This window comes from Bolinopsis microptera, chromosome 12 (genome assembly GCF_026151205.1).
Source record: "Bolinopsis microptera isolate Bmic1 chromosome 12, MBARI_Bmic_1.0, whole genome shotgun sequence".
NCBI lineage: Eukaryota > Metazoa > Ctenophora > Tentaculata > Lobata > Bolinopsidae > Bolinopsis > Bolinopsis microptera.
This window is the reverse complement of record NC_087083.1, coordinates 7,636,656-7,649,270: the sequence shown is the minus strand read 5'-3', so window position 1 is coordinate 7,649,270 and position 12,615 is coordinate 7,636,656. Positions and strand designations below refer to the sequence as shown.

The following is a 12,615-nucleotide window of genomic DNA, read 5'->3' as shown; positions in this document are numbered from 1 at the left end:
AACGATGCTATTAAGTAGTACATCTCTGACTTAGATCTCTCAAAACTTCAGTCACATACCCAGATTGAGTCACATACCCAGCTTCACTGAACTCACTTCAGTCACATAACTAGTTATACTAACAACCGTAACTCCACTTCTAGGCGAGGTCATGTCAGTAACCTCCATATTACCATCATTTAAACTATAAACTGCATTTGTCTATGATTTTACCGTTCATTAATCATCAGACTTGGGCTTCCAATCGGGGTAATAGCGAGGAAGCTGTTTCTATGGAAGTCTAGGAACGTAGCCGTACATTTTTAGTTACACTTTGGTTTCCAAAATCTAATCGGGAAATATTCAGAAAGCTGTTCCTATGGCAGCTTTCTAACGCGATTGCTCATTAATCATTTCGTTTGGATTTCCGATGGGAAAATTTTAAGTGAAGCTTTTCTTTGGCATTTTACTGGCAAGACCGCACCCTCTCGAACTAATCATATTAGGGTTGGGCAAATGGGCAACCGGCAAAGTGGCCGTTTTTAAGACGACTTAATTCTTGACCCTCCGGCCATGTCACTCTCGCCCTGCCTCGGAACCGTTCCTGATTAAATGTTTTAGGAAGTGACTGCCGGCCCTTCAGGTGTGTTCTCCAGAAGCTTCACTTACGTATGTGCTGACTGGGTGACTCTGGAGGACTCTGGGTGACTCTGGATGACTCTGGATGACTCTCTGTAAAATATATAGCTGTTAAAATCGGATAATGATATCTTGTTTGTTGTTAATGTCAACGTTTCTTTCCTTCCATATGTTGTTAAGTTAAACACAACATGTATTATATGTGTTAATGAATTAATACCAGATAAGGAAAGATAGTAACACCTATAACACCATGGACCTAGTGGTATAATTTCCAGGGGGGGAGGACGCTATAACGTGTTTACTAGGTGGCGCTCAGCCTGTCGTTCCACCGAATCTCTATGTTTATAAACATAATAGCCTGGGGTCCCCAGGTAAAAACGTGTTTATTTCCCTCATTATGATAATTATTCTAACGGTATTATTATTTTAGCACTTAGTCTTGGGTCTTACAATTTGGTGTTGGAATACGGAGGAGGAGGGGGGGGGGGGGGGGGGGGCACGCTAATTATATACAACGTTACGCCACTAGGTATAGAGAGTTTTTACTGATCCACCAACTGAAACATTTACCCTGTCAGGAAGAATTTATGTCTTTGTACCGATTGTACATTATGAAGAATTTTTGATCCAGGACATTCGAAAGGAAAGAAGAAAAGGAATTATTAATAAAGTTCCTTTTTTTCTTTCCTTTCGAATGTCCTGGATGAAAAAGGATTATTACACCATATTCTCAAGTGATGAAAATTGTATGCTCACACTTACGTAAATTTCTTTGCAGTTAGGCGCGGCTTCTAGAATCTGTTTTTACGGTCGATCATACTTCATTCCCTTCTTCTCTTGATATTCACCATTGTATTTGTACGTTTTTAATCACTAACCTGAGTACTCGACAACAATTGCTATTTTTCTGTTTGTAGTCTATATAGTTGACGGATGAATTCGGCTAACCTGCCTTGCACTAGACATGTCGTGGCAACTATGTGTGGTTTATAAATATTATTCAAAGAAATTCGAAAAGCTGTCACGTTGAATTTCTTTGCTGACGTCCTAGACGGATTGCTTAAATCAAGATTTTGGGTGGAGACCGTTTTGTTGTTGTGTCTGTTTCTATTTTTGGGCCGTTTGATCTAAATTGGTATAAACAAATTAATATAAACACCCCTTCAAAGCGATTATATTTTTATAATTGCTTTTTGTTCTTGGCGGATCGCAGTATGATGATTTCAAAATATAAATAGTCTCCGCGGATCCTCCAATCTTAGTGCTTCACAGCATTTTACTTTATCGTTATGTATCCATTTACCTTAAATAATTGAGTGATGCTCGATCTAAATATTTTCCTTGGATGCTTTCCAAACTGCAGGAACTAAAACTTTGCATTTCTCCGGACTTGGAGCTCCGGGATCCTGTATCTCAAGCAATATGGTACTCTCTTATCCAGACAGACTTGCGGCCGATTGTTGGGCGACTCTTGATCTAAATCTATTGCATGATTGCTTTCCTAGTTACACGAAAGAATAGGGCACAAAGCTAAAGCACACCGATGTCTTATCTTACGTCTCGAGCTACAGTATTTGTGTATCTAGATAGACTTGCGGGCGAGATGGTCTACCAGATCTATTTGATTGTCTGACCTGTTGTCCTTATCAAATATCACCTGCATGTGGCTAACTAAGACGGTGGATAAAGCTTATCTCGATTTGCGAATCTGCTTATCAGACTTTGATATGTTGAGTGTTGACTCGCACGATAGTAAGCTATGAGGTAAGACGCCGAGGCAATAGGACTCCGTTTGCCTCTTATTGCAGTATTATAGGCGTATTAAGCCTATAGCAAATATATGTCAGATATTTATCAGAAATGTCGGATTGCGGAACCGTGCGTCACCGGATACGAGGATCTGTACAACTCTGTGCAATGATCTGTAGGTCAGTGATCTGTAGGTCAGTGGAGATTGTAAACCTACAACCATCATCGTAACTATCACTAACTATATGTTAAGATAAGACGTCCTAAGCTGCAAGAGAGTGGTCGCCATATTGATATTGTATGTGCTTCCTTTGGTTCATCATATTATGTATTTACCATCCTAATTAGTAGTAGATATGCCAACAAAACAGAGATAAATATTTGGTCATGGTTTCAGGGGTATTTAAAGTGGCGTAACTAAACACTAAATAGTCATGATTAGCAAATTAGTGGCCAGGTAATCAGTATAAAGAAGTTTGCCCACCTTTTACAGGAGCTGGCAGTATAGAGTTCTTTTAAACCTTTTATATTTAAATTGCAGCAAAACATAGTTTTGCAGAGGTTGTTGAATGTCAGTTTGAGCTAAATTAGATTGTGTTAAAGGTGCAGTGAAGCATCAGGCGAGGAAGGTCATAATACATATGGTACATTTTCTTATCAGTCGCTGGCATTGGACGATCCTTTGCCTCTCGCAATCTGCCAAATGCCAACTTTAACTTGAAGTATCCGCATAAGGGTCATAATGGGGCTCCGTCATACTGACTAACTCACGGCAAACAGAGGTACAATGTTAACTTTTAACAGGGTGCAGTTTATTCTGTTTATTCGGTTCCCCATATTCCCCATATCCTCATATTGGCCCAGTCACTGTCATGTTGACTTGGCTCTTGGACAATAAATATGCACAATATATCCATACATTCATGCGGTCTATTTAATATTTATCTATCGACTACTACGCGGCTAATTTGACCAGTGCTCCTAATTTATAATTTAAGGTCTGTGGTAACCATTTCTAAAATTACTCACAAGCGTTTAAAATAGTGTTCGGTGGACGTTGGTAGACCGCCATTAAAGTTTTAAGTGGTACAGAGTTTGAGCTTTGATTTTGCGATGTAGTGTGTTCCTTTTAGTTGTGTTGTTTTAAAAGTCGAATCTTGATAAATAGATTTATGTTGATTTATACTCAGAAATTCTAAAATAATTCATGATGATCATATTTATTTCATTAATTAATCATTTTATTATAACCTAACACGACTAAATGATTACAATAATGTATTATAAAAGATTGTTCACAAATATCCACGTTTTATTTATAACCAAAAAATAATTAATTACAATCTATAGCTGTATTATCTCCGTAATTTAGCTTATGACAAGAGATATTGGCAGAAATTACAATGAAGTTTTGATATTTAGTTATTTGTTTTAGGGAAAGATTAGACTTGGGCGTTATTTTTAACTATCCCTTGTTTGGAACTTTTATTTAATAAACAATCAATCACAATCTTTATAGCTAAGATACAGAAGATGGACTAATACACTTAGCGTTTTCTTTACAACCAACAATTAATTAATTACAATCTATATAGCTAAAATACAGAATATGGACTAATACAAATGTGAAATGCCAATGCTGACCGTAAGATACCGGTCTACGAGACGAGGATCCACGCCAAACCCCAAACTTAAAGCTAAAACACCTGACCCTGTTAGACGGGGTAGTCACCCACCTAATGAGGGCATCAGAGGAAGCAAGACACCAGACCCCAGGTTTGTAATAAACACCCCAGGTTTGTAATAAACACCCCAGGTTTGTAATAAACACCCCAGGTTTGTAATAAACACCCCAGGTTTGTAATAACCACCCCAGGTTTGTAATAACCACCCCAGGTTTGTAATAAATACCCCAGGTTTGTAATAAACACCCCAGGTTTGTAGTAACCGCCCCAGGTTTGTAATAAACACCCCAGGTTTGTAATAAACACCCCAGGTTTGTAATAAACACCCCAGGTTTGTAATAAACACCCCAGGTTTGTAATAAATACCCCAGGTTTGTAATAAACACCCCAGGTTTGTAATAACCACCCCAGGTTTGTAATAAACACCCCAGGTTTGTAATAAACACCCCAGGTTTGTAATAAACACCCCAGGTTTGTAATAAACACCCATGGTTTATAATAACCACCCCAGGTTTGTAATAAACACCCCAGGTTTATAATAAACACCCCAGGTTTGTAATAACCACCCCAGGTTTGTAATAACCACCCCAGGTTTGTAATAAACACCTATGGTTTATAATAACCACCCCAGGTTTGTAATAAACACCCCAGGTTTGTAATAACCACCCCAGGTTTGTAATAACCACCCCAGGTTTGTAATAACCACCCCAGGTTTGTAATAACCACCCCAGGTTTGTAATAAACACCCCGGGTTAATAATAACCACCCCATGTTTATAATAACCACCCCAGGTTTGTAATAAACACCCCAGGTTTGTAACAGATACCCCAGGTTAAATATTTTATGATTTCAGCCTGCAAGCTCAGTCGGCACGCTTAACCAGTTATTATTTAAAATCTGGTTCTCAACCGATTCTCAGCCGGTTTTATACAATTCCCACTTCCGACGGAGATGAAAAACAATTAACGGTTAGCAAGTCGGCTTCATTCCGGCTCTTAACCGGTTCAGATCAATAATTTGAGGGCATCGAAGGCCTACAGGCCTACAGGCCGCACATAAAAGATAAGCAGTCAATTGATCGGGTTGCACTCTGTGGGCACGGTTAGAAGGCTTACCGCTTACCGCAGGAGGCCAGCGTCTGTTGACCTTAACAGAGAGAGAGAGAGAGAGAGAGAGAGAGAGAGAGAGAGAGAGAGAGAGAGAGAGAGAGAGAGAGAGAGAGAGAGAGAGAGAGAGAGAGAGAGAGAGAGAGAGAGAGAGAGAGAGAGAGAGAGAGAGAGAGAGAGAGAGAGAGAGAGAGAGAGAGAGAGAGAGAGAGAGAGAGAGAGAGAGAGAGAGAGAGAGAGAGAGAGAGAGAGAGAGAGAGAGAGAGAGAGAGAGAGAGAGAGAGAGAGAGAGAGAGAGAGAGAGAGAGAGAGAGAGAGAGAGAGAGAGAGAGAGAGAGAGAGAGAGAGAGAGAGAGAGAGAGAGAGAGAGAGAGAGAGAGAGAGCTCGGGTCACATGATAATCATGCTTTACAATAAAGCAGAAAGTACGCGAATCAAAAACTAAATCAAGTTTCTAAATGAACTCCCACTTCAGAAGGCGATCAGAAACTCCAAAACTCAACAAACGTCACGGCAGTCACGGTGGTAATTCAAAATGTCTAGTGATAACGCACGGGGAAAGCGATCAAGATAGAGTCGGGGATATTAGACAGCAGTTGGACCATTCGCTACAGATATCAGGTCAGTTTCATTTCAGGAATAAACATTTTCAGTTTATATTTTGTCATGAGAGATTGGTTGACCTTGTATCAGTTTTTCATAACTATTTTTTCCTTCCCATTGATTTAATCATTTATTTTTAGTGATTTTTAGTATAACTGTGACATAACTCTCAAAAGTACATTAAGGGATCGAATATTACATTTTACCGTTTCTCAAATGCAAATTCTATAAATTTTTTCTGAATAAACAAGCTCTTGAATTTATAATTCAAGACAAACGTAGGCAAAACTATTAGACTTGTCGCAGAGCTGCAGACTTTCACCACATACGTTCAGATTTTCTAAAACTTCTTCCAATTTGTAATTAACACCTTGTTGTCACACACTTCATGGCACATTTTAACTCTAACATATTATCATGAACTGCCTTCACGTTCCACTTTTATTACAAAGAGGTGTCTGGTGTAAGCTGTGTGAATCATGGTGGATTTTACCCCCCCCCCCCCTTTTTATACCACCGACTGTTAACCCACGAACCGAATTAACCAATCAAGTTCGAAAGTAGGTTCATCTGGGTTGCTTTTAACGATGCAGTTATTATTTGGATTATAGTTCTGTACAGGATATTTCACTTATGCTGAAAAAGGAATAATAGAATTAATCCCAATAGACTGGTCAGAAATTTTTAACAAAATATATCATTGTTTCCCGTTGACAACAATCCCTGATCATGTTGAGAAGAAGCTGAAATCACGACTGAAGATTTGCAGTCAGGGTTGAACTATTATGTCATCAATCACTAATTAGCTGTCGTCAGTCGTCACTCGTCATAGAATCGAAAATTTCGAAGTTTGCTGTCTTATCATCCATCATCATCGTCAGATCCACAGAAATTAACCTAAAATAGTTGAATAAAAATAGTTGAAATAGTTCAACACCTGCAAAGAAACCACCGAATACTGCAACTGGTAAAACTAAACTGGTAACCTAAATCCTAATACCCTAGTTACCCGGTAACCCGGTAACCTGGTAACCTGATAAACTGGTAACCTGGTAATCTGGTAATCTGGTAATCTGGTAACCTGGTAACCTTGTAACCTGGTAATCTGGTAACCTGGTAACCTGGTAACATGGTAGCCTGGTAACCTGATAACCTGATAACCTGGTAACCTGGTAACCTGGTAATCTGGTAATCTAGTAATCTGGTAATCTGGTAATATGGTAATCTGGTAATCTTGTAATCTGGTAACCTGCTCTGGAATCACCGACTAAACCACATTTTACCACATAATCAGATACTCTTCAGTCCTCGCTCTGACATGATCCATCTAAAGTGGATGAAATTGCCTTGGTTAATTGCAACCGTCATTTACCTCTCAGAACCCCTTTGAAATCTGCGACTTTATCCATTTGTCACACCAATTTGAGCTGTAATGTGGCATAAAAGTCAAAGTATTATCACAAGAATGCTGGTTTTCTTTCGGTAGAGGAGGTAGTGAGCAACAATTTTGCCTTCATTGCAGATGGTTACTAATTAGGTCCGTATAAACGTTCTCGTTTTCTGCTTAATTTGTGGACTGATTTGCTTTGTTGGTCGGTTGAAATTTGAAGCGCAGGAATTAAAATTGGAACAGCTTGATAGAACTATTTTTGTCAAATCCGTTTAGTACAGCGATTTGTTCCGTCGCCACAGCACATATCTTTATTGTAGTTTCTCTAAAGAGGGTCTTGCGAATTTATCTGATAATGAAATTTAGTTATTTTCAGTCTCACAGGCAGCAATAACACGTTATAGTTATACACTTTGAAAAACTTTTTGAAAAATTCTCGCGCGAAAATATGCTCCTAACAAAACTGAATATAGTTTCACTGTGGCATAATATATGAATGTTTTACGACAATCTTGACGTCAAACAAAATTATCTTCTGCAAAGTATTTACAATTATAAGCTGGACCACTCGCACGTGTGCTTCGCTTTTAATTCTAGCCTTGACAATTTTACCATTGCTTTGCTTCCAGACCATCAATTCGAAAAATTCATAAAAGGGAGATTTGATAAACCATTCTACAGAAAGTTATTAAAAATTTTTTTTCCGTTTACCCATGTCCTCGTAGTAATCCAGCATAGCTTTAATTTTAAAGACTTAAATAGGGGATGATTAAAGATAGGAGTGTTCCGGAATTAAATTACCAACCCTAAAGCGTTCACCGTGGCTCCAGCAGCTAGGTGGTAACAACCATAAAGTAACCCTAGAAAACATTTATCTCAAATCCACTGGACAATGAATCCACAGATTTTAGTTTCTTATTCTTAATAACCAATTAAGTCTAGGCGTATTCTTAATTATAGTTATACGCACTGCGTTATTTTGACGTTAGTTTTTCATGGACATTTTAAAACATGACTTGTCAACTTGTCACGACTCACAACCGAGTAATCGAAATGACACGCGTGTCATGATTATTTGGGGAAAATATTCACGTACAGTAAATTTCCTTCAAATTGTTGCAAGCAGTCACCGTACGATAATCTCTTTGAAATTTTCTTCAGTATCTTAATCCTACCTTTGATGTTAGTTCAAACAAAATCAGCTTGTTTTTCTTTTAAAACCTTTTTCATTTTACACTGTAAACTTAATAATTTAAACCATTCAAAGCTTTACAAAGGATCACTGCAAATAATTTGAATCTTTTGTGATAAAAGTGAGTTAGATTGATTATAAACGAGGAGTTAAAAGTTTTGTGACTGACATGATCACTGAAAAGAATGGCGATGCAAGTTGGTTCGTTCGCCGCCCAACACAGCGTGGTGATCCAAGAGAAAAGACGGAAGATAGAAAGACTCTCCAAGTCTCTGTCAGAGGTCCTGGATATCAGTAAGTGGAAGTCTTTCACTTAAATCTCAGGGTTACTCAGGGTTTATCAGGGTAACCTGGTAACCTGATAACCTGGTAACCTGGCAACCTGGTAACCTGGTAACCTGATAACCTGGTAACCTGGTAACCTGGTAACCTGGTAACCTGGTAACCTGGTAACCTGGTAACCTGGTAACCTGGTAACCTGGTAACCTGGTAACCTGGTAACCTGGTAACCTGGTAACCTGGTAACCTGGTAACCTGGTAACCTGGTAACCTGGTAACCTGGTAACCTGGTAACCTGGTAACCTGGTAACCTGGTAACCTGGTAACCTGGTAACCTAATACCATAGTAACCTGGTAACCTGGTAACCTGGTAACCTGGTAACCTGGTAACCTGGTAACCTGGTAACCTGGTAACCTGGTAACCTGGTAACCTGGTAACCTGGTAACCTGGTAACCTGGTAACCTGGTAACCTGGTAACCTGGTAACCTGGTAACCTGGTAACCTGGTAACCTGGTAACCTGGTAACCTGGTAACCTGGTAACCTGGTAACCTGGTAACCTGGTAACCTGGTAACCTGGTAACCTGGTAACCTGGTAACCTGGTAACCTGGTAACCTGGTAACCTGGTAACCTAATAACATAGTTACCTGGTAACCTAGTAACCTACCAATCTGCTCATTAAGTCACTTTCTGAGGTGATTTGAGGTCTTTCACCTTACATTTTTCACAAATGGGTCAGTAACAGTTATTCGGTAGCAAAATTTTTTCATTGGGCCGATATGATTTTAGCTGGTTTGTTGAACCAGTTTCTTCAATTGTAGCAACCAGTAAAAATGCTTATCCGTGTTAAAGATCCAGTTTGACTAAGGGTGTCTAAAAGTAGAAATAAATGATTTCTTTCATTCTAAGCTGGAATTTAAAAAAGGAGGCAAATTGTATTTGAAAATTGCTTTCATTTTGCCTTCACAGTTGTCATAACATAGTAAGTTAATTCAACATTGATTTAGTACTGCGAGCCTTTAAATTTGAAAGGTGATGACCGATTGGTTTAACGAAAATTTATATAATCATTGGATCGCCATAAGAATATTTGCTTTATTGAAGTATTGAGAATATTATGCTTTTAACTCTTATTTAACGAGACAGATATTCATTACCAGGACTGCCCATCGAATTTACAAATTCACATTTGTCAATAACATGACAATTATAGTTAAGTTACTAAACCAAAATATTTACAGTGTAATTCTCCCGGGAGTTTATGGATTCCTGATTTATTGTCTCGATAGTTTTTTGTCTCTTTCCAACTTCGAACAAAAATTGAAATTGGCTAAGTAATAAGCACACTGTCGTAAACCTTGAAATATACTCCTTTGACTAAGTTCTACTCTAGACTGCGTTTTAAAAATTTAGATATTCAGTCTCATGTTAAAACCATTGACATCACAACATTGTAATTCTCGCCCATGCAGCTCGTAACATTGTAACCTCTACAGTTTCACGCACAGTTAAGACAGAACAGTCCCCTTCGAGTTACAAAAAATACATAAGAGACAACAATTTTGTCCAGCGTTCACAAGACAACATGTTAACCTAGTAACATGTCAACCTTGTAACCTGTTAATCTGATAAACTGCAGTAACCTGGTAAACTGGTAACCTGGTAACCTGATAACATGATAACCTGGTAACCTGGTCACCTGGTGACCTGGTAACCTGGTAACCTGGTGACCTGGTGACCTGGTGACCTGGTAACCTGGTAACCTGGTGACCTGGTGACCTGGTAACCTGGTAACCTGGTAACATGATAACCTGGTAACCTGGTGACCTGGTGACCTGGTAACCTGGTAACCTGGTGACCTGGTAACATGATAACCTGGTAACCATGCAATCTTGGTAACATTAAATCTAGGTAACATCAAATCTTGGTAACATTATAAAATCTTGGCAACATTAAATCTTGGTAACAATAAATCTTGGTAACATTAAAGTTTGGTGTCATTAAAGTTTGGTAACATTAAAGTTTGGTAACATTAAAGTTTGGTAACATTAAACTTAAAGCTTGGTAATTTCATGATAACCTAGAGTAAATCGTTTGCATTATCCACCTGATGATCTCATGATCTGATGTCTGCAGATCATTATCCACAATTACCTGATCATTATCCACAATTACCAGTACAGTTTAAGTTGAGAATACTAAAAGCCACGACTACCACCTTATCTTCTAATCACCTCTCACAAGGGATAATGTGGTGTAATAATACCAATTTCACCAACCCTCCCACCCAAATCATACCGCTTAGTTTTAATTGAAGTGAACTTGATAGCTTGAAACGTTTGCGGAGTATATTAGGAACGTTTGCGGAGTATATTAGGAACGCTTGCGAAGCATATTAGGAACGCCTGCAGAGCGACAGCGGGTCAGATCGATTACCCGCAGACAGTGTATGTATTGGAAACACTGCTGCAAACTCCGATAACCCTGATCCAATAACAATTACTAAGAGTCAAAAATTACACTGGTAGCAATAGTTTCCGGCTCATTTCAACGGGAGATTAGTACAAATGTGTGTGCGTGTGTGCGTGTGTGCGTGTGGATTCAGTAAAAGTGGTTAGGAAATGCGGTCGTTCAGAACTACCAGCTTCATAATTATAAGGAAAGTTTGCGGAGTGAATACCTGCATTCGATCCGGTTGAGTTATCAATAGTTTTTCCTTGTGCTAGCTGGCGTGTTTAAGAGATTAAGGACGGAGGAGGAGATATATGTAATTGCAGGAGAGTTGTTGGAGGAGTATTGCCGGGCTCGAGAGACGAAGAGTATATTTATACTTTTATACTGATACTGTGTCAAGTTTGGAGTTAGCGTTATTATTATTTGTTGTGATCGGCTCAGCGGAGAGTTGTAACTTTTTGTTGATAATATTCACGGTGACCGGCGGCTATCAGGATCAGATACTCAGCGAACATAAATCACATCCGGGAGTTTCATCTGAAGAGGAAGACAAAGTGTTTGCAGTTTTTCTAAAAGTTTCTAGAAGGATTTAGAAAGGGGGAGGTGCTGCAGCAGAAATGCCTCGAAGGACTGTGCCAATGGCACTGTATCTGAAATCCAGTAAAGCAACAAGGGATAGCCGTGCTGTCTCGCCAACGCCTCACCACACTGCCAATTCAACTGAGGAGGAGCAAGAGCATTTTGAAGAGTCAGATCTCGTTCAACAAGGTTAGTGGAGTTTTACTGAGAGACTTTCATTAGATTATTATATTGAGATGTTGTATAAAACTCACAAATCTGGTCATTAGTGGAGTGTAGATCATGGCCGGTGCAGTCCGGAAAAACTATTTTGAACATACAGAGGGGGAAGTTTTTAAATTATTGATCATCAGGCACGAGCAGCTACAATGCTCAATTTCAGAAACGAAAATACTAAATCAGTAAATGTAATCGAGTACAGCGTACTTGAGACAAATAGTACAAAATACGGGACAAAATTGTTAATGATGAAAAGTTAAATTGATGAATAGTTAAATTGATGAATAGTTAAATGAATAGTTAAATGTATGACCATTAGAATTACGTCATAATGCTTACATACTATTAATAGTTTTTCCAACAAGCCGGGTTGAAAATGGTTGCACGGTTTAGTTTCTCCCACTTCCTATGTAACGTTGTTCAGATCGTGTTAGCGATTTCTTGTGCTGTGTCGCGTAAAAAGAGCAGTGGTTATCGGATATAATCACTCCCAGTATAATATGAGTGAATCATATTTTGTAGCTTGCTCCTCTTATCTCCTCTTATCTCCTCTTATCTCCTCTTATCTCCTCTTATCTCCTCTTATCTCCTCTTATCTCCTCGTATCTCCTCTTATCTCCTCTTATCTCCTCTTATCTCCTCTTATCTCCTCTTATCTCCTCTTATCTCCTCTTATCTCCTCTTATCTCCTCTTATCTCCTCTGATCTCATCTTATCTCCTCTTTTAGTCTTATCTCC

General features: G+C 38.8%; 1 protein-coding gene across 3 annotated transcripts in view; it reads left to right on the top strand.

Annotated features, from left to right (window-relative positions):
* The first annotated feature begins 3,494 nt into the window (after nucleotides 1-3,494).
* LOC134824122 (calmodulin-beta-like) overlaps nucleotides 3,495-12,615 on the top strand; it is a 50,103-nt gene continuing 40,982 nt past the window's right edge. Inside the window, exons 1-2 of one of the 3 annotated variants that reach the window (XM_063835851.1) lie at nucleotides 3,495-4,146; nucleotides 5,637-5,782. In XM_063835851.1, coding sequence (XP_063691921.1) covers nucleotides 4,001-4,146; nucleotides 5,637-5,782 — 292 coding nt within the window. In that variant the 5' untranslated portion in view covers nucleotides 3,495-4,000. Of the gene's footprint in view, nucleotides 4,147-5,636; nucleotides 5,783-8,534; nucleotides 8,641-11,333; nucleotides 11,848-12,615 lie in introns of those variants that run through there. The other 2 variants (XM_063835854.1, XM_063835853.1) reach the window with 2 other exon arrangements.